At 50.1% G+C, this 25911-nt stretch overlaps 15 protein-coding genes across 15 annotated transcripts; 9 read left to right on the top strand and 6 right to left on the bottom strand.

The window, feature by feature from the left end:
* Window positions 1-295: 295 nt before the first annotated feature.
* On the top strand, window positions 296-2322 carry N7447_004483 (triacylglycerol lipase family protein; the record flags this gene model as incomplete). The annotated part of the gene is made up of 4 exons (XM_057228758.1): window positions 296-379; window positions 521-651; window positions 729-1527; window positions 1585-2322. 4 exons carry the CDS (start codon window positions 296-298, stop codon window positions 2320-2322), a joined length of 1752 nt encoding a protein of 583 aa, XP_057088099.1.
* A 135-nt stretch (window positions 2323-2457) lies between these two features.
* Window positions 2458-3167, top strand: N7447_004482 (uncharacterized protein; the record flags this gene model as incomplete). The annotated part of the gene is made up of 3 exons (XM_057228757.1): window positions 2458-2488; window positions 2544-3087; window positions 3140-3167. 3 exons carry the CDS (start codon window positions 2458-2460, stop codon window positions 3165-3167), a joined length of 603 nt encoding a protein of 200 aa, XP_057088098.1.
* Window positions 3168-3315: 148 nt separating this feature from the next.
* N7447_004481 (putative amino acid permease) lies at window positions 3316-4902 on the bottom strand (the record flags this gene model as incomplete). The annotated part of the gene is made up of 2 exons (XM_057228756.1): window positions 3316-3353; window positions 3405-4902. 2 exons carry the CDS (start codon window positions 4900-4902, stop codon window positions 3316-3318), a joined length of 1536 nt encoding a protein of 511 aa, XP_057088097.1.
* A 481-nt stretch (window positions 4903-5383) lies between these two features.
* On the bottom strand, window positions 5384-7599 carry N7447_004480 (uncharacterized protein; the record flags this gene model as incomplete). The annotated part of the gene is made up of 2 exons (XM_057228755.1): window positions 5384-7494; window positions 7569-7599. The coding sequence occupies 2 exons, from the start codon at window positions 7597-7599 to the stop codon at window positions 5384-5386; spliced, it is 2142 nt and encodes a 713-aa protein (XP_057088096.1).
* Window positions 7600-8304: 705 nt separating this feature from the next.
* On the bottom strand, window positions 8305-9920 carry N7447_004479 (uncharacterized protein; the record flags this gene model as incomplete). Its single annotated transcript, XM_057228754.1, has 2 exons — window positions 8305-9452; window positions 9545-9920. The coding sequence occupies 2 exons, from the start codon at window positions 9918-9920 to the stop codon at window positions 8305-8307; spliced, it is 1524 nt and encodes a 507-aa protein (XP_057088095.1).
* An 893-nt stretch (window positions 9921-10813) lies between these two features.
* Window positions 10814-11248, top strand: N7447_004478 (uncharacterized protein; the record flags this gene model as incomplete). The annotated part of the gene is made up of 1 exon (XM_057228753.1): window positions 10814-11248. One exon carries the CDS (start codon window positions 10814-10816, stop codon window positions 11246-11248), a length of 435 nt encoding a protein of 144 aa, XP_057088094.1.
* Window positions 11249-11952: 704 nt separating this feature from the next.
* Window positions 11953-12387, top strand: N7447_004477 (Cwf15/Cwc15 cell cycle control protein; the record flags this gene model as incomplete). Its single annotated transcript, XM_057228752.1, has 1 exon — window positions 11953-12387. One exon carries the CDS (start codon window positions 11953-11955, stop codon window positions 12385-12387), a length of 435 nt encoding a protein of 144 aa, XP_057088093.1.
* Window positions 12388-13314: 927 nt separating this feature from the next.
* On the top strand, window positions 13315-13782 carry N7447_004476 (uncharacterized protein; the record flags this gene model as incomplete). The annotated part of the gene is made up of 1 exon (XM_057228751.1): window positions 13315-13782. One exon carries the CDS (start codon window positions 13315-13317, stop codon window positions 13780-13782), a length of 468 nt encoding a protein of 155 aa, XP_057088092.1.
* Window positions 13783-14413: 631 nt separating this feature from the next.
* N7447_004475 (uncharacterized protein) lies at window positions 14414-14905 on the top strand (the record flags this gene model as incomplete). Its single annotated transcript, XM_057228750.1, has 1 exon — window positions 14414-14905. The coding sequence occupies one exon, from the start codon at window positions 14414-14416 to the stop codon at window positions 14903-14905; it is 492 nt and encodes a 163-aa protein (XP_057088091.1).
* Window positions 14906-15126: 221 nt separating this feature from the next.
* N7447_004474 (rhomboid protease PCP1) lies at window positions 15127-17085 on the bottom strand (the record flags this gene model as incomplete). Its single annotated transcript, XM_057228749.1, has 5 exons — window positions 15127-15397; window positions 15457-15631; window positions 15692-16025; window positions 16083-16186; window positions 16242-17085. The coding sequence occupies 5 exons, from the start codon at window positions 17083-17085 to the stop codon at window positions 15127-15129; spliced, it is 1728 nt and encodes a 575-aa protein (XP_057088090.1).
* A 387-nt stretch (window positions 17086-17472) lies between these two features.
* N7447_004473 (uncharacterized protein) lies at window positions 17473-17931 on the top strand (the record flags this gene model as incomplete). Its single annotated transcript, XM_057228748.1, has 1 exon — window positions 17473-17931. One exon carries the CDS (start codon window positions 17473-17475, stop codon window positions 17929-17931), a length of 459 nt encoding a protein of 152 aa, XP_057088089.1.
* A 684-nt stretch (window positions 17932-18615) lies between these two features.
* On the bottom strand, window positions 18616-19920 carry N7447_004472 (Mob1/phocein family protein; the record flags this gene model as incomplete). Its single annotated transcript, XM_057228747.1, has 4 exons — window positions 19882-19920; window positions 19356-19624; window positions 19183-19297; window positions 18616-19132 (listed from the first exon to the last, which is right to left on the bottom strand). The coding sequence occupies exons 1-4, from the start codon at window positions 19902-19904 to the stop codon at window positions 18616-18618; spliced, it is 924 nt and encodes a 307-aa protein (XP_057088088.1). The 5' UTR covers window positions 19905-19920.
* Window positions 19921-20237: 317 nt separating this feature from the next.
* On the top strand, window positions 20238-21647 carry N7447_004471 (Paf1-complex subunit LEO1; the record flags this gene model as incomplete). The annotated part of the gene is made up of 3 exons (XM_057228746.1): window positions 20238-20386; window positions 20438-20603; window positions 20658-21647. 3 exons carry the CDS (start codon window positions 20238-20240, stop codon window positions 21645-21647), a joined length of 1305 nt encoding a protein of 434 aa, XP_057088087.1.
* Window positions 21648-21968: 321 nt separating this feature from the next.
* N7447_004470 (Zn(II)2Cys6 transcription factor rglT) lies at window positions 21969-23114 on the bottom strand (the record flags this gene model as incomplete). The annotated part of the gene is made up of 1 exon (XM_057228745.1): window positions 21969-23114. One exon carries the CDS (start codon window positions 23112-23114, stop codon window positions 21969-21971), a length of 1146 nt encoding a protein of 381 aa, XP_057088086.1.
* A 430-nt stretch (window positions 23115-23544) lies between these two features.
* erb1 (ribosome biogenesis protein ERB1) lies at window positions 23545-25851 on the top strand (the record flags this gene model as incomplete). The annotated part of the gene is made up of 1 exon (XM_057228744.1): window positions 23545-25851. One exon carries the CDS (start codon window positions 23545-23547, stop codon window positions 25849-25851), a length of 2307 nt encoding a protein of 768 aa, XP_057088085.1.
* Between the last annotated feature and the right edge of the window lie 60 nt (window positions 25852-25911).

Raw genomic sequence — 25911 nt, 5'->3', positions numbered from 1 at the left:
TAGAGATGTATATCTCGCAGGGGGTGTAGTTGGACGATCCAAGGGAATCCGGATCGATCTGGTAGTTCCAACTCTTCAACCTTCACAACACAAATCCTTCAGATCCAGATCAATCCCTCTCCATAATCCAGTTATCCTCGAATACATATCACACTTAATCTACTGTCAATCCACTACCTTATCCCAATATCTAATCTCCTAGTGCAACGCGCGTGACGTTGTAGCATGTGAAAGCGAGGCCCGGGCCCGCATGTGCATCTCTCCCTCCACAACAACATATCCCTCGAATGGAAAAATGGGATCCTGGTGGTTCGGATTGTGGAAGATCGCTGGTGCGATCTGGAATATGGTCCTTGATGTTACTCAGTTCTGGAGAGAGGTGAGTGTTCTCCAATCCTAAGCCGAGTTGTCTTGTATGTGGGGAGAGGTCTGAGCTTGACATGGCAAAGACGAATGACGCACAAGACATAATATCGGATGTAGTTTTCTGTCTGATCTTGAGCTAATAATTGTCAATTAGAAACTATTATCATGGTGGCACTCCAAATCCCCTCGAGATCGACTCTTTCATAAGCTAGCCAATGCGCAGAGCTATGAAGAGTGGGAAGAGGCGGCATTTGAGCTTGACGAGCTACAAAGTAAAGATCTATGGTATGAAATCAAACCAAATAAATCGAACCCAGCTCAAAATCCAATATACCGAACACACCATCTAACCACTTAAGCAGGCGCCAAAACCCCGTCAGTCGACACTACGACTACCGACTAATTCTCGGTCGACTCGAAGCACTGATGAGCGCGCGCGAGTCAGAAGATGTCCTCACACTAGTGAACCTGCTCCGGTCCGGGCTAGTGCGAAATCTGGGCAACATAACCAGCACGAAGCTATTCACGCACGCGTACGCAGGAACCAAGCTTCTAATTGACGACTACATCACGCAAGTAGCGCTATCAATCCAGTATGTCACATCCGTGCCAGGAGCACCGATGCACCCGAGCGGGTTCAGCTCGCAAGCGAAGCTAGAGCTACTGCACGATACGCGGCAGGCGTTTGGGCGGACGACACTGCTGCTGCAGGGCGGGTCTGCATTCGGGCTGTGTCATCTTGGTGTTGTGAAGGCGCTGCATTTGCAGGGTCTATTGCCGCGGATTATTACAGGCACGGCGACTGGAGCGATGATTGCCGCGCTTGTGGGGATTCATTCCGAGGATGAGTTGCTGCCATTGCTTGATGGGGAGGGCATTGATCTTTCTGCTTTTGAGAGGCGGAAGATGGTCAATGGGGGGAGTGGGAGGAACTCTGATTCGAGTTGGGTTGTGACGTTTTATCGAAGGATGAGGAGGGTGCTGAAGAAGGGGTATTTGTTTGATGTGGGTGTTTTGGAGGAATGTGTTCGGGCGAATGTTGGGGATCTTACGTTTGAAGAGGCGTATGCGAGGTCGAAGCGCATTTTGAATATCACTGTTGCCACGACAGGGAAAAATGGGACACCGAATCTGTTGAATTACTTGACTGCGCCGAACGTGGTATGTATTTCTCCCCTTCTCCTTGCCCGTGCTAGTGATATCTAACACCGTTTTTAGCTCATCTGGTCCGCTGCTGTAGCATCCAACGCCTCTTCTTCCTCTGGCCTCTACTCACCTGTGACAATCTACTGCAAAGACGAAACAGGCGCAATAATCCCATGGCCACACACACAAGACGCAGTCTTCCGACCCTGGCGACACGTCCACTACAACGAAGGCGAATCCCCCCTCTCACGAATCTCGGAACTCTTCAACGTAAATCACTTCATCGTCTCCCAAGCCCGACCATACCTAGTCCCATTCCTTCGGTCAGAACTGAACCTCCTAGACCGACGCCAAACAGGCTGGAACAACCTCTCCCGCTCGGCAATGCGACTAATCATCGTCGAACTGCGCCACCGACTCCGCCAACTCGACTACCTAGGCGTGCTACCCGCTCCACTGAGCAGACTCCTCATCGATGAGACAATCCCGGGGCCAAACTTAACTTTGGTCCCAGACTTATGTATCTGGGATCTGAGCAAACTGTTCCAGAGTCCGACGAAAGCCCGCGTCTCTGAGTGGGCGCTTAAGGGCGAGAGGGGAGTTTGGCCGGCGATTAGTGCGCTGAAGGTTCGAGAGGCGGTTGAGATTGAGCTTGATAGGGGCTATCAACTTGTCCGACGGCGTCGACCGAGTGATGCTTCGCTTTCGGTCTCTGTGCCGAAGCAGGCTAATGCTATGAATGAGGGAATTCCCAGGCGTAGGAGGGGTGGAAGTGAGAACGAAGAGGGGATTTTGGCTGACCGAGAATGATGCTGGGCTATGTAGTTACCATCAGTAATAGTCTGCATATAAATGGACGATGTATCTTGTACTAGGATACATGGTTGCCAGGCATCCGGCGACAGAACTACTGGACTTTGCTTTATGAAGTATTCGCATATCTTGATGAAAGAGATGCACAATTCTGCACCCAGCGGTGTCTCGGGCTGCAGACCAGGGGTAATCTAGATGACGGCTGTCCGAACGTAAAGCTTCACATCGGGACCAAGATGACCTCAAACGTCCTACCACCTCTGATGATTTAGTACGTTTACTAAACGAGCAGCTTGACGACAATATTGACCGACGTATACCATTCGGACGTTTCGGGTCATATGGCGCACCGTTCAAATTGACCTGCATTGTACATGGCTACATCGTAATCGGGAAAGGAACCACGTCCTGTGGAAACAAGTCTCTAGTGAAGCGCAGGTGCATCGAATCCTACGGAAGGCCCAAGGCTCAACGGTACCTGTCTTCCTTACAATCGATTTGGCCAAAATCTATTTTCTGTGGCGGGAGAGATTCGTCACATGCTAGTCATTGGGGAGGAGAGAATACAGAGATGAAGCCATGGCTGAGAAATCCGTCGACGAAGGAAATCAAGGCGTTGGGCGTTCATGATCTTCGATATGACAATGTCCTTTGGAATAAGGAACTTGGACGAGCGTTGATTATCGACTTTCACCGCGATACTCTGAATCATCGGTCACTTAAAACGGGAGAAGAGGAAGTTGTCCAGACCAGAGTCGGGAGGTATAAAACGTTTGCGCTGAAAAGACCGATTTTTTTTTTTTTTTTTGCATAGATACCCATTTGATTTAGTTCATACATGACCCTCGAGAAAGGCTTTGGAAGTTTAGATATGTTAATATAACGCATACTGCATCATTTGCATAGGAATATCAACGAGAAAATGCGGACTATCTCCTATTCAGTATACAGCAATGTCTTCCATCGCCCAGTTATATAAACCACAGGGATTCAATTAAGAGCATCCGACTCAGGAGGACCCTTGTAAGCTATAAATTGTCAGCGTAACAATCCCACCCCAAGACAGTGGAAAAACTTACATTTTCTCGCATAAACCAAAAACCAAACCGCCGAAATAGTCATAAACCCGACAAACACCACCGAAGCATAATTCATCGACACAGCCGTAACGGGCAAAGCAGTGGGCATACTAAACAGCACCAACTCAAACGCAATCCAAGCCAACGCAACAACGTTCACAAACCTCCCAACGACACCTCCACAATTCCACGGCGCCTTCGCAACCTCTTCACGGCCATGCCACAGACTCAAAAAGATAGGAATCGCATAAGCCGCCGCGAGCGCAATAACCCCGACAGAAACAAACGCGGTAAACGCACTCGTACTCCCAAGATTAATCAATCCAAGAGACATCTGAATCCCTGTCAACAAAACCAACGCCCAAACGGGCACACCCCAGCGCTCGTCGACGCGCGCCCACAGCCTCGCCAGCGGTATAGCGTCGTCACGGGCCACGGCCCAGGTCGCGCGCGAGGCGGCGACTGTTATACTGATCGAGCAAAAGACTGTGATCACTAGGACAAGAGAAATGAGACCTAGACCGCCGGCGGGGGAACCCATTACCCGAGCCAGGATGTAAGGGAGGGCCTGTCCTGCTGGTGCGTTTATGATGTCTTGTAGGGGTGGCAGGGTTGCGCAGATAGGGATGATGAAGAAGAGACCAGCGATTCCACCAACGGGGACGGAGAGGGCTATTGCGCGGGGCACTTTGATAGCTGGATTTGTGCATTCTTCCGCCATTGAGGAGATCATTCCTATTGCGGAGAAGGTGTATGCTGGTGGGAGAAGACCGATGAAGAAAGTGAAGTCACCCCAACCGGCGAAGGATTTGTCGTAGTGGGATAAGGTGTAAGACGGCGAGTGACGGCCGGTGTCTGCTTTGATGGAGATGGCGATTAGGATGATTATGATTGTGAGGAGAGTCCATGTTGCGCAGAGGGTGTCGACTAAGGGGAGATGATTGTTTGCGAAGATGCAGATTGCTAGGGAGGTGAGGCAGACTGCGTAGAAGATTAGGAGGAGTTGCCAGCTTGACGCGGACCAGGTTGGGTGGTAGATTGAGATGGTTGCCGAGAGCAGGGAGGCGAAGCCGAAGTTTACGGAGAGGGTTATGGTCCAGTTTCCGATGAGCCAGATCCAGGCGCTGATGAAGGAGATGGTTGTTTTGTTTCCGCGGGAGATTTGGAAAGTCCAGTAGTAGGGACCTGCGGAGGTTGGGTAGCGGGAGGCGAGTTCGGCGAGGGAGAAGGCGATGCATTGGTCGAGGAGACAGACGACTATCCAGCCTACGAAGATTGAGAGGGGACCGCCGCCGTAGATGGCGGAGAGAAGGGGTGAGCCTTCGCCGTAGGGGATTGCTGCTATGGCGAGGGTTTGGAAGAGGAGGGTTAGGACTGAACGGTTGCGGCGTAGTTCTTGTTTGTAACCTAGACGATCTAGTTCGAGGTTCTCGACTGTGCCTTTTTCATGGTCTTGGGGAGGTGAGGGAGTGATTGTGAGTTCCTTTTTGAGCGCCATGGTGACAGCAGGTGGACGAGAATAATCTACCGTCATAAAGGATATCTATTCTAGATAAATGACTAGGCCTGGGGATAGGAGGAATACGGGTTATAAGTCAAGGTGTAACCCATCATGCGCCAAAGTAGATATGCAGTCCGAAAGGGGGTGTTTGCATTCTACAATAGCCGATAGGTCAGGAAGTCTGAAGGAATATTATCTACCGATTAGATATCTTCGTATACAAAAGATAGAGATCTACAGAAAAAGTTGAATAGAAGACAAGATAAGAGAAAGCTTGACGCCAAGTCTAACCCTAAAAAGTAACATTATCCATGCGAGGGGAAGCCCGCATTTGAGGACTCGTATAGGACGTAGGAAATAGTTGATTTTAAATAAATCAAAGGTATCGAAAAAAACAAAAGAGAGAAACCCCCTGAAATCTCAAACATTATAAACCGTAACATATGGTTATACGGGGAAACCCCGAGAAAAAGCGAATTCATTGCGCCGTAGATGGCCGGCCCTGGTGCGACCTGCGCGAGTGCAGACTAAGTCGGTGGCCGGTGGAAGGGGGACCCTCGGTAGCCACCAAGGGCGGGATACTAAATCCGTATCCCTCGGTAGTGGCATTACGATCGTGGGGGTCGATCTCCACACGGACGGCAACATCTAGACCGCCATACATGCCACTCGCACAAGTGAGCCCATCAGCGGCGCTGTGCGTCGTTCCAGCATCGACTTCGCCCTTGTGGAGTGGTGCGTGGCCGTCCTTGGGAAGATGTTCTAGTTTCGCGGAATTGGCTTCGAGGACACCAGTGTTACCAGGTCCGGGGGCGACGACCTCGGTGATAATGGCGTAGTTACGGGAGGGCATGGTGACCTTATTGAACGCGCCGCCCTTCTCCTTGCCGCCGGGCTGCGTGTTGAAGAAAGGCATCAGGGTCTCGTCGCAGTCGCGGTCGAGGTGGTGAATTTTGTTTCGGCGGGCGAGGAGGTCGGCGACGGCCTTGGGTGGGGGCTTATTGGTGATAGCACTGCTGACGATGTTGACGATGAAGCGGTGATCATTTTCGCCGGCGAGGTTGAGTTTCGGGTTGGAGTAGAAGCGACCGATGGCGGCAAGGTGGACGTCGCCGCTGAGGATGGTGATGCGTACGCTGTGGCTGCGGGCAAACTCTTGCAGGCGGTGGGTCAGCATCTTGCGCTCGCGCTTGTGTTGGCGTGCGGTGTAGTGATCGTCCAGGTCGTCGAGGAGATCGACTTGGCCGTCGAATTCGTTGAAGAGGCCGCCTGCCACGCCGAAGCGCTTGTTCAGCAGTCGGATTGGCGCGATCAAGGGGGATGTGAGGATGTTTTCGAGCCATGCTAGACGGGGGTATGCGATAGGCACTCCTAGCAAGACCACCAGGTGCTTGATGTCGCCGTTGGCGGCGACGATCTCGTTCTGCAGCCGCTCGAAGATCATATCGTAGGTTTCCTCGTAGTTGATTTGGTGGCGGGTGCGTTCTGTGCGCGCATCCAGACCCATAAAGGCAATGCGCTTGCCGAAGCGCATGTAGAGATTTCGGCTGCGCTCTTCCACGTACGGACCGGGCCGTTTGCCGATGATCCAGCTGTCGTCTTCGACCTGGTTCTCCAGAACGTAGGTGTTTTCTACTTGACGCGGGTCAACGCCGGAGGTTCCATTGACGGCGTGCATAGTCGGCGGGGAATCGGTAGTGTAAGTTGACTTGGGAGGAGCTATGTGGTGCTGGAAGAGACAGTAATACTTGAAAGCCACACCGCCGATACCACGGAAGACAGCACACTTCATGAAGTGATCCGTATACGAGCCGAACCCATCGATGATATCATGATCATCCCAGATATTGACCTGGGGAATGCGGCCATTGGCAGTGCGGAATGGCTCGGTGTTGTACCAGCGGACATAGTTGGCATAGTAGTAATCATCACAATCAGCGCGCATCTGATTATCAAAGTCATGGTTGCGTCTCTTGTGCGGGTTCGCAATGGTAGTCCAAGGCTTGAGCGGGCCATCCACACGAATACCGTCGTTATAGATCTGGTCACCGCCGCCAACCATAACGTGGAATGGCTTCTTGTCATGCACGCGCATCACATCGTTCCACAGGTTTGGCCCCACCCAGGCGTTCATGTCCGTGCCGACGGAGAATCCATTGCATGAGTGGAACATGATGCGCATGGACTGCTCTGCTGCAGGAACTACAAATTCCCACGGTGCCTGGACCTGGGCCTCAGATTCGTTGTACAGACCGGGGATGTCGTACGCCCAGCGCGCCTCGAAGGCCGCCACTGGCACGGTGAGAGAGAATCGCCAGAACGCCTTCAGGGGATCTTCGTAGAGCTTGAGGCCTTCGACTGTTTGGCTTGTTTGGGGGTTGCCGTCGTCGTTCGACCCGCTATCTACGGCACCTACCTGGCGCAGGCGCAGCTGGGGCTGTTCCTGGGTTGGCTTTGTGACAATCATGACACTGCCGTGCCAGGTGGTCGCAGCTTGGTAGTGCATATTCTTAAGGTTGAGCAGAGGACCGGAAATGAGTTCAAAGCGATCATTCGAGCTGCGCTGTCTCTCTCCATTTCGAGGCAACCCTGCGGTTGAAAACAAGTTTGTTTAGTTCAATTTGCGCAATTCTCAGACCCAGGGTTGGATTGCCTCGACATACCGTTGGCGGGCTGCGCACTGTACTCGGCCATATTAAGGACAATTGATGTGGTTCAGGGATATCACGGGGGGAAGAAAAATAAGAGCCGTGGACTCGAGTCGCATGGGGTTATTAAAACACAATTGACCGGTGGTAGGGATAAGAAAGAATTAGGCAGCCTTGAATGCGATAGGGCTACAGGGCTGAAAAGAAAAAAAATAACAAAACAAGAAATGAAGCGAGATTGGGTGCAGATCTGTACCTTGGGGGCCCGCTGCCTTGGCAATTAAGGAGGTCGAGCTCAGCTCAGACGAACATCTCTGACGCTGCCAAGACCCGCCAAGAACAACCGGGGGATGGTTGACCAATGATTGATGACATAATAAAAGCCATGATCCGCTTTAGCCACGTAGCGCCACATAAGTCGGTGTGATTATTCCCGATTTGGATCACAAAGTGTGGCGGTGCATTTTTAGCTTCGGGTTGAGCCGGTTGAGGCAGTGGGTTTTTCTTTTGATTTTAAAGATTTGCAAGATTTCCTGGACACTTATACATGTACAAGGGAGTATATAGGCACTCCGTACTTACCGTATAGATCTTGATGTATCTCAGATTCCTTGCTATAACTCCACTTAACGGCCCACCTATCCAACCTTGTTATTTACTGATCCACATCAAATACTTACTACATAGACTACGGAACAACCATCTTGAAAAAATTTGTTCATTTAGAAATTTTGAGACATGAAATCCCTGATCAAAACATCCCCACACAGAGAACCCTCTCGCGATCGAGAACAGAACAGCAGCAAAGAACGAGCATGGTACTCACCAAGAGGTGGACCCGCAGCTTCGACCACCACCGACTTGAGTGGCCTGGAATAATCTTAACTTGACGAGACATCTTGTGCTTTTCCGTGGCCTCAACTTCACCTCGGGGCGCAAGCATCTTCTGCCCATGGAACAAACCTGAAGCAACAACCTTCCTTAACTGCTTCTGGCGATACTGGTCGATACTGTATCCATCACGAACAGCAAACCAAGAGTCTCGCGAGCCAGCCGCAAGTATTTCCCGTAGTTCTTCCTGGAAAGGCATAAAAACCTCCCGAATCTCCTCGGGCTTCTCAGACACGAGCTCAGCGAAGTCATCTATAAACTGCAAGAATTGCACAAGAATAACCATATCCAAGCCAGCTTGGAACGCGTGCGTAGTCAGAGCGTAATGGTGCAGGAGGCCGAGCTCTAGGATCTGAATTTGATGCTGCATGGTATGACGAACGATTGCCAGGAAATGGTCGATGGGAATATCAATAACGAGCTGGCCCTCACCCCGGGACCAGACCTTCCAGAGGTCCGCATAGTTCTCAATCGGGGACTCGGGCTCGAAGAGCCAACCCTGCAAGCGGCGAAACTTTGGATCGAAGCCGAGGACTAAGCTGGCGATGCTGGATTCGTTCTGTACGTCGGGGACGGGGAGGCTGACAAAGACTACTGTGGGGTTTGTGTGGGCCAAGGCGTTGTCGAAAAGCGGCTCGTCGTGTAGGGTTCTCTGTTTGAAGCCGGTGTTTTCCAATATGTAGCACTCTATCTCGCGGCGGAGATTGTCGCGGCGATTTTCGATGTGTGTGAGATAGATGTGGTAGTCGATTACGCCCCAGGGATGGCGCATGTAGCGGTTTCTGTGAGACGCAAAAGATAGATCACTGGGGGCTGTAGGTTTGGAGATTGAGAGCTCAGGAATCGTGGGCTCTGGATCCTTGGGCATTGTCTCCTTGGGCTTGATATTCGTGGGCCGGGGATCCTTGGGAGAGTTAATGGTAATAGACATAAAAGACTTTACCCAGTTTGTGGGATGAATCCGGGCCATCTCGTCGGCGAGCTGGGATAACTGGGGGCTCTGCATGGCTATTAGAAAGTCAAGTCTTGATTGTTTTTGGTTACGAGAGTAGTGTTTCTTCGGCCGTAGAGGTTGATGAAGGAGTTGATTCGAGACTCACGATGCCTAGGACAATCTACAATGATGGTTGTTTTTGGCCCGAGAAGCTTTTCACAGAAGATAGAGGCGATCTCTTTGATAGAATAATGGATGCTGAAAAGTATGCACAGGAGCAGGATGAAGCTCTTGAGTTCGAGGCGTGAGGAAAGGATCTCGGAGATGAGCTCGACGAAGAACTCTGTGATTTCCTCCTCGTAGATGAAGTAATAGAGAATGTCGAATAGGTAAAAAGCGATAGCTGCTTGAAGGATCTGCACGATGCAATGCACGACCACAAAAGTTACGGATCCAAAGCAGAGGACAAGCCCAAAGCACGCGAGAAATAAGATCCAATCGAGATATGCAGACACGTCCTGGATGAAGTTAGTATAAGCCATAAGGAGAGGTTGCAATAGACGGGACGGCTTACAATGTAGGGTGATGCCTATGGCGTGTCGCAGAATGAAGCTGCGCGCGTGGCTAGATGGTCAATTGAAATGTGTCTGTGTATTTGCTTTGTTGAGATGACTGTATGAACTTGATCCTAAGTGATAGAGAGAAGGCTCCCTTTTTGTACTTTGGATGAAGGCTCTGCGTGAATAACTATGGTCTCTCGATGGCAAGAGAGAAATAAAATAAAGGCCTTCTAAATATGTTTGTCTTTCCTCGAAGGGAATCCCCTTCGAGATTTGACCGTAAAAGATACAAAGAGCACAAAGGGCAGTGGCCGACAAAGTTCTTGTGGGAAGGGTTCTTTTTGTCATTTTATATTATTGGACTCTGCATTCAACCCATAATGCCCTTGTTGATTCTTTATGGCCGAGTATCAAAGAGAAATAACCGATGATGAAACACGGGAATCAAGCGAACAAAGGCTCGATTCGATATAGGATAGAGACTAACAAAGAGTCTCCCATATCAGCCAAATCGATGTTTTATCGATTGTATCAGAACAAAGCACCCGCGACGGTTTGGTACTTTCGTCGAGAAATCAAGGGTTTCATGTAGACATAGACTCGGCTCGGGGTCGTGTAGACTCGATCAAAGACAGGACAAGACCTTTTTGGCAATAAAGAGTCTTTGTTTCCATCCAATTGTATCTGGAGGCGCAGAGTACAAGAGACCTGTCTCAGTCTCGCCAACTAACAAATCATCAGCTAGAAAAACATTCCTCCACAGCAAAAAATAACCGAGTCTCTCAAGGCAGCTTCATAAACAAAGGTCAAGACCCAGTAATTTCTCTCGAAATCCCTCAAAACCCCTTTCAATCGACTAACTCATCTCAACAAACATGGGACAGAACAGTGTATTCATCGTACCCTCTGAAGGTATGAGGGGGGTTGACAATGACACCTGGCTCAATGTAGGCCCGCCTGAGTTCTTGGAGGATCCGGACAACGATGAAGCTCACTGGATCACCGTGATCCTTTCTGCAGAAATGAACGACACCTATACCGATGAAGCTATCATGACTCATGCGCATCAGATCATCCGAGACCGACAAGCCATCGTAAGTGATGTGGCACAGCATAACCTGGGGGTAAGTTGCATCTCGATCCCGGTCCCGGTTGATGCTAAAACAGAGGCAATGTGGTCTCGCGCCGAGGTCGATGTGAGAAAGTGGCTCGAAATGATTCGTACTGGGATGGTTATTCTTAACCGGGATGTGATTTTTCAAGCGTCCCGGGGGCTACTGTGCCGTAGCACCCTAGAGAGAGGGGGATAGTCAAGATGTGAATGTGAGAGTTCTGTCAAGGTACGTGGAGGAATAAAAAATGTTTTCAGGTGTCGAAGCGATTTTAAGAATTTCAAGTATCCAGTACCTAAATAGGAATGTAGCTGATAACCAAGTACTGAGTACATACCCGTAGATATGTTCAAGTAATTAACTAGTCTAACCTATACACAATTCATATGTACAAGTTCTAAATACCCAGCCTTTTATATACTTTCCTTAATTTTCCTCTCCTACGCCCTCTGCGGATACATTCAGTCGCTTCCCACCATCTTCCATCGCACATCTCGGAGCTTCCCCTGACTTGCTCTTTGGGTCCATTTTTGGAAGCTATCTATAGAGTTAACCCTCTGTTTCCCTAGGAAGAGTACTCTGGGCGCACCTCAAGGTTCCTTTCATGATTCCTGTCTTTTCGTATCAATACGGTACGTTCTTCGCTGTGGTTGGAAGAAGCTGTCGCTAGCAGCTTCGACATTTATTTTCGAACAAGGTCTTTGTTTATTCTTAGTGAATGAATGATCGTTAAGTCTTTGGCATCAAGCAAAGGACATTATAGTAATCAATGCCTTTGTCAATTCATCCTTTTGAATCTCGGTTTTCTCCATATAAAACGGCCTCGATCTCACGTCCTTCAATCTAAGCATCCTCTTTCAATCATATACAGACAACCCGCAAAGCACCCACACACCGACAAAATGAGTTTCCCAGGAACCAATATCCCCAACCGACAATCCATCTTTAGGATGCATAATGCAGGATCCGATTTCGAACAGGACCCTATAGGCGACAACATTTCTTGGGTGACTGTGGAACTTCCCTCCAGCCTGTACCACACCCATACTGACCAATTGATCCTAGAGTATGTGATTCTTGAGATTCAGAATGGGCGCGCTGCCATTCATCGAGTGGCACAGCATGCGTTTAGGTATGAGTGTATTTCGTTCCCGCTGGATGATCTTCCGGCCTCGTATGACCTGGCGGAAGCGAGGGATGAGATTATGGCCCAAGCTGAGATGCTCGCAGAATATTGGCTGATACAAGTGTGCTCTGGTAAGGCTTCTCTTGATCGAGGACGTATCTTTTGTATTGGATTTATGGATCCGCATTATGGCGAGGAAACTGAGTACTAATATAGTGTCCAATGGTTATCGAAGGTGTCTAGATGTAGGTACTTTTTGACTCGGGTTTTATAGCACACTTTGTATAAGAAAATGAATATCTTGTTCCATAGTCTTTCTAGGTGTCTGAGCAATGAATATCTACCGTATGATTATTATAATAGATATACGTACAGGCAGATCAATTTTTGTCCATTAGAATTGGATATTTTCCAAATGGGATACATTAGTTCTGACCAACGGAAGTAGAGTGCACTTCTAGAAAGAAACTACTATAAAGAAGAAGAAGAAGAAGAAGAGGAGGAGGAAGAAGAAAACCTGCTGGATAGCATAGACATACCCACTAACCGCACCTTTCCTTTTTTTTCCCCCGTAAGCTTTCTATGGAAGAACGAGTGACTATGTAACGGAAGCATTTTTTTTAGTTTCGTATGAGCCTTCTATTCATAAAAGTACAGGAACGGACAGATCAGCACCGTCATTGGATGGTGATTTCGTGACTTGCACCTTACTCCCACAACATTGTTGAAATCCTAAAAGATTCAGATTAGGTGTATCTACGTTTTCATTTCTGTTCGTGACAATGAGGTTCTACTTGGCAGTATAACTTCCAGCTCTAGCTCTCAAACAGATTGGCCGAGAAAACCAATTCAAGACTGGTAGAACTATAAATAGTACAAATACTGTATCTCAAAGGTCAAAGCCCTTGGGAGAATGAAGAAAGCCATTGTAGAAATGAAAGCCCTTTGTGATTTCCCATACAATACTCTAGATATATTGCATCTTAGCTGTTACTTTATAAACCCTGGTATTCTCGCCTCGAGTTCTACCTCATTATCTATAAAAAAAACATTTTCGACCAATAAAACGAAAACCCTCTATCAAGGACATACCCTCACAGTAATGGTAAGTCCCTCCCATTGAAATCTGCTAAATAAGATGTCAAGCAAGTTCCAGCCAAGCGTGTACAAAAGCACAAACGGTCAATATTTCGCCGAGCCAGACGGTAACCGAAGCGACTACTACTGGATCACCGTACATTTCGCCGAAGACGGCGATCACCGCGGCCTTAGAGATTCAGAAGTCATGCTGATTGTAAAGAATATGATTGCAAAAGGCCGCTTTACTGTAGACAATCGGGCAATGCATGGTTTAGGGTACCATTGTCTCTCGATCCCTATTAAGCGTGATCCGGATACGCCTCTGCCAAAGTCATATACGCCTGATCCTACGCACCCAGATCTTCTTCTTGCTGAAAATCTGGCGGGGTATTGGAAGGATCAGATTTTGTCCAGGAAGGTTACTTTGGATCAAACCATAATTTTTGCTGGGATTCGTCGTGAATTTATACGTTTGGAAGATATGTTGGATGTGGGCGTGGTTCTGATGGATCCCTGGCGTATTTAGATTGTGCGGACTCAAATGTTTCAGGCTTATTTAGATATTCGAGTAATCAATGCACTACTTTGTGTTTGGATATTCCACGTTCAAACTGTCTGAAGTATAGAAGTTGTATTATAGACTTGTTAATAGTAGAGAGAAATAAAAGGTTGAGTGTATGCAAGATGGATAGAATATTGCCAAAGCTAACAGCCCAGGTCTATACAGAATGTTTTGGCAATATTGTGGTGGCTTCTGACTGCATTGAATATAACTCTTACTAGTCTTCAGGATCTTCTAAAAGCCATTCCTATGATAAAAGCGTAATGTCTCCTTGGATGGACGTAAATTCAACACTCAAAGAGACAAGAAGAAAGAGAAGATCTAAATAAGATTAATATATATCAGGTCAAACAAAGAGTATAGAGAGAATAGTATACTTTCTCAAAGAACAGAAAGGCTTTGAATTTATGAAAGGACTCTAGTCTCTCATTATTCCTAATTATCAGAATAAATGGCTTGTCCCTTAAGTAAACCCTCGGTGTCCTCGTCTCGAGTATATCGTCAGCAGCATCACCCAGCATTCCTAACACAAAACAAAAAGCAGACCAAAAACACCACATCTCAACAGAAACGTCCATTTACTCCACCTGTCATTATGCCCTTTTACCAGGCGAGTGTATTCCAGTCGAGCCAGCTCGAGCATGGCACCCGATTCCATTTTAGGGACCCCCACAACAGCCAGCCTGGTTGGATCTGGGGTAATGTGGCTCTCCCTAATACTATGAGCATTGCAACAGATGACAGGGAGATTGCAATTCATATAGTCGAGACCATCCAGGCTGGCTTGGTTACGTGGACCACTGATGCATTGCACGGCCGGGGGCATATGTGCGTCTCATTTCCGATCAAGATCGAGACACCTGAGCAAGATGCCGAGATGTTGAGGATTCAGATTCAGATTGTTGCACTCTGGTATGTGAAATTCATCAACCTGGAGAGTATTTCCATTGACAAGCACATGGTTTTCCTGTCTCGCGAGGAGCCCTCGGAACGTGAGGATCAGCTGTTGATTGAGCCTGCACATTGGGGTAAGCCCGTGTACGCAGTTGTGAATCCATGGTCTGCGACTACTGAGCTGCAGGATTAGAAGCGGATTTTGTGAAGATGGTTGGACTATTTGATCCTGTTTTTTCTCTAGAACATTTTGGTACTTTTATATATCAGTTATTTTGAATGGAACAGTGGGTGAGAAGAGCATGGTAGCTCAAGTACATGAGTAGTATAAAGGCTAAAATTTGCCGCAGTAACGCCAGTATGATACAATTGGAAACCAAAGATAAAGGTTACCAGGTCTCTATTGATGAGAGTTTAGATCCATCTCGACTGTCTCGCCTTTCTCTCGCGCTCTTTCCTTTTCTGCATAAGGGTATATCCACACCCAGCACCAGTCGCATACCCACCTAGATGGGCAGCGTGGTCCATCTTGGTCAGTCGGGAGAGGGGCCAAGCGCGGAATAAGAATGCGGGAGCGAGCAAGCTGAAGACTTCGGTGCCGACTAGACAGGTAAGGAAGACCCAACCGTAGGTCCAAATCTTTTCTTGGAGCGCCTGAGGAAGAATCCACACGGTGAGTTTGTCACTAGTGAGGGTCAGTATAGGTACCACGGATAACAGCTGGAGAGATGGTGGGAGACAAACTTGAAGTGAGACATGCACCATGCGGCGACGATACCGCTGGTTGCAGCACTAGCTCCAAGGGAGGTCATGCCCAGGCGGCCGAGGATGACGCTGCGTGTCAATGAGAAGACAGATCCCATGATACCGGAAGCGAAGTAGATGGCCAAAAAGTTTCCACGGCCGATTTCATCGTGGACTGTACAGAAAAAAGTTAGAAACCATATTTTCTGGTGCTTCTGCTAACCACAATGCATACCTCTGGTTCCCATAAGTCCCAAGACCATCATATTAGTTCCAAGATGTCTCCACGTCTGATGACTGAATGTGCTTCCGATCATACCCAGTGAGCTGGGATAGAAGGGAACAATCACGAAGTATCGGTTGAGCAGTCTCCACGCGGGAGGTACGTATTTCCACAGCAAAGTGACTGCTACATTAGCTGCCACAATGGCACCCACAGTAGCCACAGCAGGAGGCACCTCCGGCATGAGGCGATCCTTTCGTGCCGGGAACTCATATTTCTGAGCAAAGGTGTAGCAAAGGGCGAGAACGACGATCGAGAACAGAAGTGGAGCGAGCAGACGCTGAGACTGCCAATTCAAGTATGGTTAATAACCGAACAATTTCATAAAATGAATCATCCTTACATTAGTGATGTTCATCGACTCAGGACTCTCGTTGGTAGCGGCAATATGATGCTTCTGGACCCAAGCGAGATACGGCCTCTCAATAGGATCCGCACGGGGACGAGCTAAAAATGTCAACACCAGTACCAATCACCCAAGCTTGAATCCTAGTATACATACCCTCAGTGAGGGCAGCCTCCTGGTATTGCTGCAGGGAAGTGTTCTTCCCAAACTCCCGCTTCAACCGTTCGTGTTCTTCTTTCTCGCCATCGAGCCACTCTTGCCTTTTCCGTTCCTGTTCAGCCAGCAAGCGCTTCTCGTTCCTCTCGCGAGCCTCTTTCAGAACACTCTTGCCGTAAGGAGAGCCCTCCTCGCCAAGCTCGGCGTCATAAGAACCACTCTGCGGCTTATACAAGCCTAGCTTCTCAGCGCGGCGCACAAGCTTCTCTTCCTCCGCGCGCTCCTCACGCTCGATGCGGGCGAAAATAGCAGCATCCTCGTCGACGGGGTACTCACTGCGGAGCCATTCCAAAGCCATGTCGAACTGCTGCGGGGTGATAGCGCGGGCAATGTCAATTGGTAAGTCCGCATCAAGCGTGCCGGTCAGACGGTGGCCGTGCAGGACGGCCAGGATACGGTTTCCCAGCTTTGCATTGAACTTGGCGGGACCAAAGATGGCTTTGATCTCTGCATCGGAGAAGGGCTTTTCGCGAGGGAGGACCTCCGAGGGATCCGATTTAGGCTTTGGCTTTGAAGATGCGGCGGATGTACGTTTGAAGCGGCGGGGGGTAGAGACCGGGTTGAATCGTTGTGGGAATATCGGGGCTGGAGTCGGTCGAGACGAGTGAGAGAAAATCTGGGACAGAAGGCTCGGGACTGGCAACGTGGATTGGCGCGAGGTGCTGTACATGCGCCATGGGGTAATGCGGAGATCACGACTGGCAGGGCGGAGTGTTACTGGCAGCACGGAGGTGCGGAGCCCTGGGCATGGAGCCCGCCATGCGGCCCAGACCGCATTGCTCATATCCTGTGACTGGAGAGCGAGGGCTCGGAAAGGACCACGGAATATGGGATGGTGGTGGACTGTTCGGGGATTCTTTTGGTAGCATCATATGGGTCGGCTGTAGAGTTGTTCCGAGACCGCGATTGCCAGTACAAAGCAAGATGGATAGGAATTGATTGAAGATGCTTGATTATTTAAACGTAGAATTGGTTTGGACTATATAGTCTCGGAATGTCTATTCACCCCTGATCCACCAATACTCAAAACCAATCTCAAAATCTCCCATATGTCGACATCTCCCATCTGAACTATAAACCCCACGTGACGATAAGACGATAACAATCTAAACAGATCAGCCCGCATTAATCCCAACTCTAACTTCAACCCATCACAAAACAAAATATCAAAATGTCAACTGAATCCCTCCCTATAACCCCAGGAGCCTTTGCTGAAGCAATCAAAGAACTTCCCCTCGCAGTCCTCTACAGCAAAGTCTCCGAGCTCACAAACTCCATCGCACACCTGCACCGCTCAAATGCCGAGCTCCGCGCATTCTTAGCGGAAAGCAACGACCCAGAAGAAGACAAGAAGGAGCTGGAGGGCTATGTGGCCGAAAACGAGGGTGTGGCGGTGTCCATGAACGAGCGGATCTCATTGCTGAAGACCGAGGTCGAGAATCGTGGACAGCCTTGGATTGAGCTTGATGAGCTTAAGATCGACAAGGGACGGGACGCTTCGACAGATGTTCCGGTGACGAATGGAAATGCAACTGAGACTGAGACCGGGGCTGGAGCTGGCGCTGGCGCTGAGACCGGTGCAGGACAGGAGTCCAATGATCGAGAGGATGGGGATGGGGTCTATCTGTGACCAATCTGGTGGGTCATATAGGCGCAGCTGGCTTCTTTAAGCTTGCTTGGACTGCTCAAATCTTCAAAAGCGTTGTCATCTATGCATCGGTGGTTCTCGGTCACTATTTGCGGGCGCCTTACTGCGATTGCGTGTGGGTCGAAAATCGACCTATCTCAATTGGTTATGTTTCACAGCATCTATACTTCACAGTACGCTGTACACACCTGGACCACAGCAGCCAAGAGACAGTTATCCCGGCAAATAACTACCCCTCCCAGGCCTTAGGGACTGCTCACGTCTTCTGCAGCGTTAGGCACACCTGAGTCACCAGGTCCTGACAAAATGGAATGTATCTAGTGGATCATTTACACCCCCAAGTTTTAAGTGTGATGGAATTATGATCAGATGAATGTATTGCAATGAGTAGATAAAAAAAACATGCAATGATACAATGCCCAGCTGATGCTGGATGAGAATATGCAAGATCATCAAGTAGAATAATTCACAGCGCATGCTAAATGCTCAATCAAAGTCCTGGCTCTGTGTCATATCATCACAAATTCGCCAATTTTTGTTTTAAATGGCAGAAGGAGAAAGCAGAATACGAGCAAAGTAAGACAGCGCGGCCCAACGCCAGGTTAGCGGACATGTCATGGTCGTCAATGTAAAAACAAAAAGGTGCAACTCCAGACCCGTGGAGTTTTAAGTGGCGGCCTGCTGGGCCCAGTGACCGCCGTTAAGCGCCTCTGGGGGAACCCGCTGCTGCTTGATGAACAACTCAATCAAGGGCTGCATGGGCTCCATTTCCTTATCGGACACAAGCCCGTAGTACTTGGAGACCGTCACGAAGTGAACGAAGCACATGTTCAGGACATCGTGCTTGTTAATGTGCCAAAAGGGATTGAGCCAATGAGCATGGTACAAATGGGCGTAACAGCGGAACATCTGCTTCATGATACCCTGGCAGTCCTTATAAAAGGTTGGGGGGAAGCCACTAGACTTGCCGATCCAGTCTTCGGGGTTGGCAGGGTCGGAGGGAGTTGTTGATGCGCCATTGGCCTCTTTGATGGCAGATGTCTCGGGTGTGCCGTTCACTTTTTCGGTAGGGAACATAACAGGGTCATGGATCTTGCTGACGATCCATTTCTCGACGCGGTTGATGAACTTCGGGGCGGAGATTTTGGCGGCGCGGCCGTCAACAAGCCAAGTATAGGTCAGCCTTTGGAATCGTTAGCTTGGTTCATGATTTACCCCGCCATAGCCACATACCGTCCAGCGGACATTGTTGGACAAGTATTTTCATTGCAAATAGGTAGCCCGGTCACACTGTTCACCTCCTGGATAACCTGGAGCATGCCGTGAAGTAGACGATATTGTTCAACAACTGGAAGTAGAAACACATTAGCCTCCCCATTCCCCAGATAAGCTTCCGCGTTGCTTACTTTGGTGAGCCAGCCACTCGCCCAGCTCCACATTCTTCGGGCAAGCACAGAGGGTCAAGAAGTTGCCCCTCACATTCAGCGGGGCATACTTCTCCTGGAAGAAGTACTTGGGTCCCTCGGGGTCGTTCGCCTGAGTCTCCACTGACAGACTGCTAGAAATCGAGGGCGAATTCGACATGGTGGCGTGATGCTGAGGAGTAGAGGACTGTGCTGGGCTTTTAGGGGGATTGTTGCTCTTGTTGTTTCCTCCCCGGCCAAATCCTTGGCGACTGTATTCAAAAACAGAGTTAGCGGGCGGTCGTGGCAAGGTATAGCTGTTTAAGAACAAAATGGGAATATATAAAAAGATGCAAGGGTGGATGTAAACAACAAAGAGGAGGCCAGGGCATATATTAGACTTTGGGGGAATGGAATGCTCGTTTGTATTTGTGGCGCCGGGGTTGTCCTTCGTGCAGTATGAGGGGGTAAATGTAGAAGGGAGATTGAACCGATTGCAACAAGTCCACAATAGTGCAACGTCACTCACACGCTCTGGAAGAAGGTCGCCATTTTGAAATTGATCTGCGATATTTCAAATTAAGAAAATAACGGGGATGAGGGACGAGACGGTGAGATGCCCACACGTCGAGGATCCCCTTTTGGTCTGGGCCATCGAGACGCTAGTCCTGTTTGGGCCCGGGCTCGGAGAATTTATGTTCCCGCGCGTCAATTGAATTATGGGAGCTCCGTCGTGAATAGCCGATGGAACAATTGTCAATACATTACTGACGATATATCGCATCGCTCACTCCCAATATAATACAAAGAACACCTCCAATCCTTTCTTTATCGCCACTCCCATATTCACACATCTACGGACTTGCAACATAAATTCCATACACCATGTCCTCCGATGAGGAGGGCGTCCGACGCCCCAGCAATGGCAATGAGAGCCCTGCGCACAGCAATGCCAATGATTTTGGTGCCGACCAAATGGATGAAGGCGATGATCTTTTCGGGTCGGATGGAGAGGGTGATCTCGATGATATTGAGTATGCAAACCACACCAAAGCGACAAGATCTAAATGCTGATATATTGCTAGACCCCACCGCAACCTAGACGATGAACAACTTGACTCCGGTGACGATGAGCACCGTTATGATCGGCGCGAAGACCGAATGGACGATGTGCCTCAGGAGGAGCAGGAACTCAATGTCATTGACCAAGACCTTGCTCGGGCGCCAATGCCATTGACCAACGATGGAGAGGTAGGAGGAGCTTCTACCCCGACCTTTTGACTTTGATCTAACTTCTAGTAACAGGTTTACACAATGCGTGTGCCGGATTTCCTCTCAATCGAAGGAGAAGAATTCAATCCTGAGACTTACGTCCCACCACCTTACCAGACCGCTGCTACCTCCCTATGCTGGCGTAAGGATCCCGCAGACGGATCTCTTTTGCAGTCCAATGCCCGCATGATCAAATGGGAGGATGGCTCCATTACTCTTCAACTCGCCTCTGCCCCCCTTGAGCAATACCGCATCGCATCTAAACCCCTCGCACCTCTCACCAAGTCCGGCGAATATGACCACAAGCTGGACTCCCACGTTTATCTCGCAGCTGGACTGGAAACAGCTCAAGTTTTCCGTTTGAGCTCACATGTCACCCAAGGTCTGACTATTCTCCCGACCACCTTGGAGACGGACGATGCCGTTCAGCGACTGCAAGAACAATTGGCTGCTGCTGCTCGTGGTAGCAAGCAGACCGCAGCTGGCACTGCGCCGCGTTATGAACTCACAGAGGATCCCGAGTTGGCTGCTAGACGTGCCGAAACGATGGAAAAGGAAGCTATCAAGGCTGAGCGTCGTCGCCAGCAGCTTGCTGATCGCGAGGCTGACCGCGGTCGTCGACATGGCGCCAGTCGTACTGGTCCTAGCGGCCTTAGTGTCGGTGGTCTTGAAGATGGTGGTTTGCTTACGACTCGACCACGTGCCAAGCCTCGCCGCCAGAACCGTCGCGGTGAGATTTACACCGACGATGAAGAGGACTACTCTCGTGGTGCCCGTAACAGAGAAGACGAGTACGACGAGGACGATGGATTCTTGGTTGGCAGCGATGAGGAGCTTGAGGAAGAAGCGGAAGATGACGAAGAGGAGCTGGAAGATGAAGATATGGACGCTGAAGGTGAAGATGACGTGGAAGCTGCACCTGCGAAATCTGCCCGTAGCAAGCCAGAGCCTCAAGCCAGGGCTGGTACACCTCCTGCCCGAAAGAAGAACCGCTACGTGGTGGACGACGAGGATGACGAGTGAGCTTGTAGCATTCCACTTTCTCTCGCAGGTTCTTTTTCTTTTCGCGCTTTCGATGCAGTTTTCTTGTTACATATCCACATGGTCCGGCGTCATCTACATGGACAGGCATTCGAGGGACCCTGGGGCTCATTTCACTGACTTGACGCTTGTACAACAAAAATTAATGAAATGTTCAATGACATATCTAGCTTCGTACCAGCGAAGCAATGTAGATTTTTATCGTATCCAATGCCAAATGGTATATAGCACTAACTCCCAGTCTCGGACATATTCAACGGGCAGAAACCAGATAACCGAAGCGCCTTTAATTAACCAAACTTTTCATGCATGATGTGCACCCGTATGCACTTTGTTGCCCGCAGTGACTGGCTCAACGCCCTCGGGATATTCTGAAGGATCAAAGTTGAATTTTGTGATCACTTCCCTGGAACTTCCAACCACACGAAGGCACAAAAACTTAGCTTCATCGGGCTCATCCTTATCTTCTAACCCAAGTGGATCCGACAAGGAGGACATTGTGTTCCACTGTCCAAGTGGGTTTTGTCCAAGTGGATGTTGCCCAGGCTCATGCCAGCGGCGTTGCCGACTCTCGAGTTCCCCAATCATGGACAGCAGATCTGGCTGCTCAGAACAAGCGACGATAGCACCCGGCTCAACGGGACCACCAATGACAGCGCGACGAACCACTTGGTGGAGCCATGATTTCCAAACTTGTGCTGGGTTAGGGCTTTGGTGCACCTCAGACGCGAAGTGTGGAGGCGCGGTCTGCATCCCCAAGTCCATAGCATCGGCTTGCGAGACGCGCAGCCACGAGTCCGCGACAACTGTTAATAGAGTCCCTAAGAACATGATATTTTGAAACCCCGTCGAGAAGGCCTTGGGACAAACTTGGCAGCGGATCACGTCTCGCGCTGTTCGTGCAGCGATATAAAGCGAGCATAGAGTGTGGGAGCTGACGGGGAAGGAGGAGATTGATGTCATGTGGCTAAGACTTAGGTAGAGATATGACAGACACGTACACCCAGGTGTTGCGGAGTCGGAGGAAACGGAGGTGGCTGGAGAGAGTGGAAGCGTGGGTGGGAACGTTGAGGGGTTAGGGAATGGCAGTGGCATTGGCATAGCAGTGGCTTCGGAGACGGCCGAGAAATCTGGCCAAGGAGAAGATGATGGGAAAACAGGAAGATTGGGTTGTTTGAGACGGTGTGGCTTCCAAGCATGGTTGTGGTCATCATAACCTGACAATAGATCTGCGGGCTGGGACTGTGGCAAATTTGTGTTCGTACCAGGGCGCCAGAAGAATTGCGGACAGATATGATCAGCATCTGGGAAAGTGGATATATTCGGACTCATTCCTAATGAAGATTGTTGCGAGTCCTCTGGACTTGGCCAAATTTCAGCTCCAGATAAGGGTGGGAAGCCGACCTCCTCATCGTCTGTCCGTGTCCGTTTCTTAGGCGGTCGGCCCATCTGTTTTTGTAAGGAATAGTTGCAAGAGAGTGACTGTTTAATACATCGCGAACATCCTGTCGGTTCCCCAGAGCATTTCAGCTTCCGCTTTCCTGTCGAACAGTAGACTGGTCAGTGAGGGTTGTATTACACCGGCCGGTGAGACATACTACACTCGTCGCATGCTGCATGTCTTTTTGCCTCTGAGGAATCATTTGTAGACAAAGGAAACACTCCACCATAATCAGGTGGCAGTGACATAGCTTGATAATACTCTCAATTCAAAAGAGTCCTTCAAATAGAAAACATTCCAAAAGGTTGGCGTGTCATAGATAGGCCCGATAAGATGGGGGCGGTCATGTGGGCGGTGAGCGGTGAATGGCCGCGAGAAATTATCCAAAAAAAAATCCGTGGATCTACTGCAATAAGACAACATCCGCTAAACGGCACCATGAACCCCAAGGTGGCTTCAAAGAAGCGCAAGGCTGTCACTCGTGATGTTGAGGAGGAAGCTGGTGTCTTTTCCGGCGACGAATTGAGCAAAGGCAACCTTGATGGATCCTTGTCGGACACCGCCAACGATCTTTCGGACAGCGAGAACGATGATAGCGACTCGGAAGTTGAACTAGTCGACGACTTCAGCGACTCGGAAGATGGAGAAGAGGAATTGGATAGCGATGAGATCCCATCTGACACAGAAGAAATTAAGCCAGCTGCCGGTGAACCCAACTTCCGCATTGTGAAGGACGCCAACGGAAACGATCGCTACCTCTGGGATGAAATTCACCCGGACGACAATTCTGAACTATCCGAGGTGGATGAAAATGCCAACACCATTGGCGACATCCCACTGAAGTTCTACGACGAATATCCCCATATTGGTTACGACATCAATGGAAAGAAAATTATGCGTCCTGCCAAGGGCGAGGCCCTGGATGCATTGTTGGATAGCATTGAAATCCCCAAGGGCTGGACTGGTATGACTGATCCTCAGACCGGCAAGCCTCTGGAGCTTAGCCAGGACGAATTGGAGTTGCTCCGCAAGGTGCAGATGAACGAGGTTCCTTCCGAGGGCTACGACCCATATGAGCCTTTGGTGGAATGGTTCAGTAGCCAAAAGGAGATCATGCCATTGAGCGCCGCTCCGGAGCCCAAGCGTCGTTTCGTGCCCTCCAAGCACGAGCAGAAGCGTGTGATGAAGCTTGTGAAGGCCATCCGCGAGGGCCGTATTCTTCCTTATAAGGCGCCCGAGGACAGAGAAGAGAAGGAGGAGGAACTCATCAACTACGACCTGTGGGCTGACGAAGTTGAGCGACCTGACCACGTTATGCACATCCCGGCGCCCAAACTCCCACCCCCTGGTTACGAGGAGAGTTACCACCCACCTGCCGAGTACCTGCCCGATAACAAGGAACGCAAGGAATGGGAGCAGACAGATCCCGAGGATCGTGAGAAGGATTTCCTGCCCAACGACTTCGGCTCCCTGCGCAAAGTTCCTGGATACGACAACTTCGTCCAGGAGAAGTTCGAGCGTTGCTTGGATCTTTACCTCGCTCCGCGTGTGCGTCGTAGCAAGCTGAACATCGACCCCGAGAGTCTCTTGCCCAAGCTTCCCAGCCCCGAGGAGCTCAAGCCTTTCCCCACTGCCTGTGCCACCGTCTTCCGCGGACACAAGGGCCGTGTGCGCTCTGTCAACGTGGACCCAACTGGAATCTGGCTGGCCACTGGTGGCGATGATGGTACCGTCCGTGTCTGGGAACTCCTCACTGGTCGCCAACTGTGGAGCGTGAAGCTCAGCGATGACGAAGCGGTCAACACTGTCCGCTGGCGTCCCGGCAAGGACGCTGTCGTCCTCGCTGCCACCGCAGGCGACGATATCTTCCTCGCCGTACCTCCCATCGTCGACCCCGAAATTGAGAAGGCCAGTCTGGATCTCCTCGACGTAGGCTGGGGTTTCGCCGCCTCTCGACCGGCCCCCAGTGCCTCAGAGGAAGGCAAGAAGAACAATGCCCCAACCTGGATCCGTCCCGAGCCCGCTCTCGTGGACGCCGGTGTGTGCGTCGTCATTCCCCTCCGCTATGTGCCCAAGACGATCTCGTGGCACCGCCGTGGCGACTACTTCGTGACAGTTTGCTCGGGCGCCTCGACACCCGCCTCCGTCGCAATCTCCATCCACACAGTCAGCAAGCACTTGACGCAATTCCCTTTCAAGCGCCGTCTCAAGGGCGGTGGTCCCCCCCAGACCGCCCACTTCCACCCGTCGAAACCCATCCTCTTCGTCGCCAACCAGCGCTCGATCCGTGCCTACGATCTCTCCCGTCAGCTCCTCGTCAAGATCTTGCAGCCTGGTGCGCGCTGGATCTCGTCCTTCGACATCCACCCGACCTCTTCCAGCGCAGCCGGCGGCGACAACATCATCATCGGCTCTTACGATCGTCGTCTGCTCTGGCACGATCTCGACCTCTCCCAGCGCCCCTACAAGACCCTCCGTTACCACCGCAAGGCTATCCGCGCCGTCAAGTTCCACCCCAGCGGCCGCTACCCGCTCTTCGCAGATGCCTCCGACGATGGATCTCTGCAGATCTTCCACGGCAGCGTTACTGGAGATATGCTCAGCAATGCTACCATCGTGCCGCTCAAGGTTCTCAAGGGCCACAAGATTACTGGCGAGCTGGGTGTTTTGGATATCGACTGGCACCCGCGCGAGGCGTGGGCTGTCAGTGCCGGTGCCGATGGAACCTGTCGCTTGTGGATGTAATCTTGAGATGCCGTTGCATGATGTCTGACATTTTTCTGGGCGTTTTTCTCTATTTATTTT

The sequence above is a fragment of the Penicillium robsamsonii genome (assembly GCF_028829455.1).
Source record: "Penicillium robsamsonii strain IBT 29466 chromosome Unknown utg000002l_segment0_segment0, whole genome shotgun sequence".
Classification (NCBI taxonomy): Eukaryota; Fungi; Ascomycota; class Eurotiomycetes; order Eurotiales; family Aspergillaceae; genus Penicillium; species Penicillium robsamsonii.
Note: the sequence above shows the minus strand (reverse complement) of the source record. Positions and strands in the feature narration are given on the sequence as shown.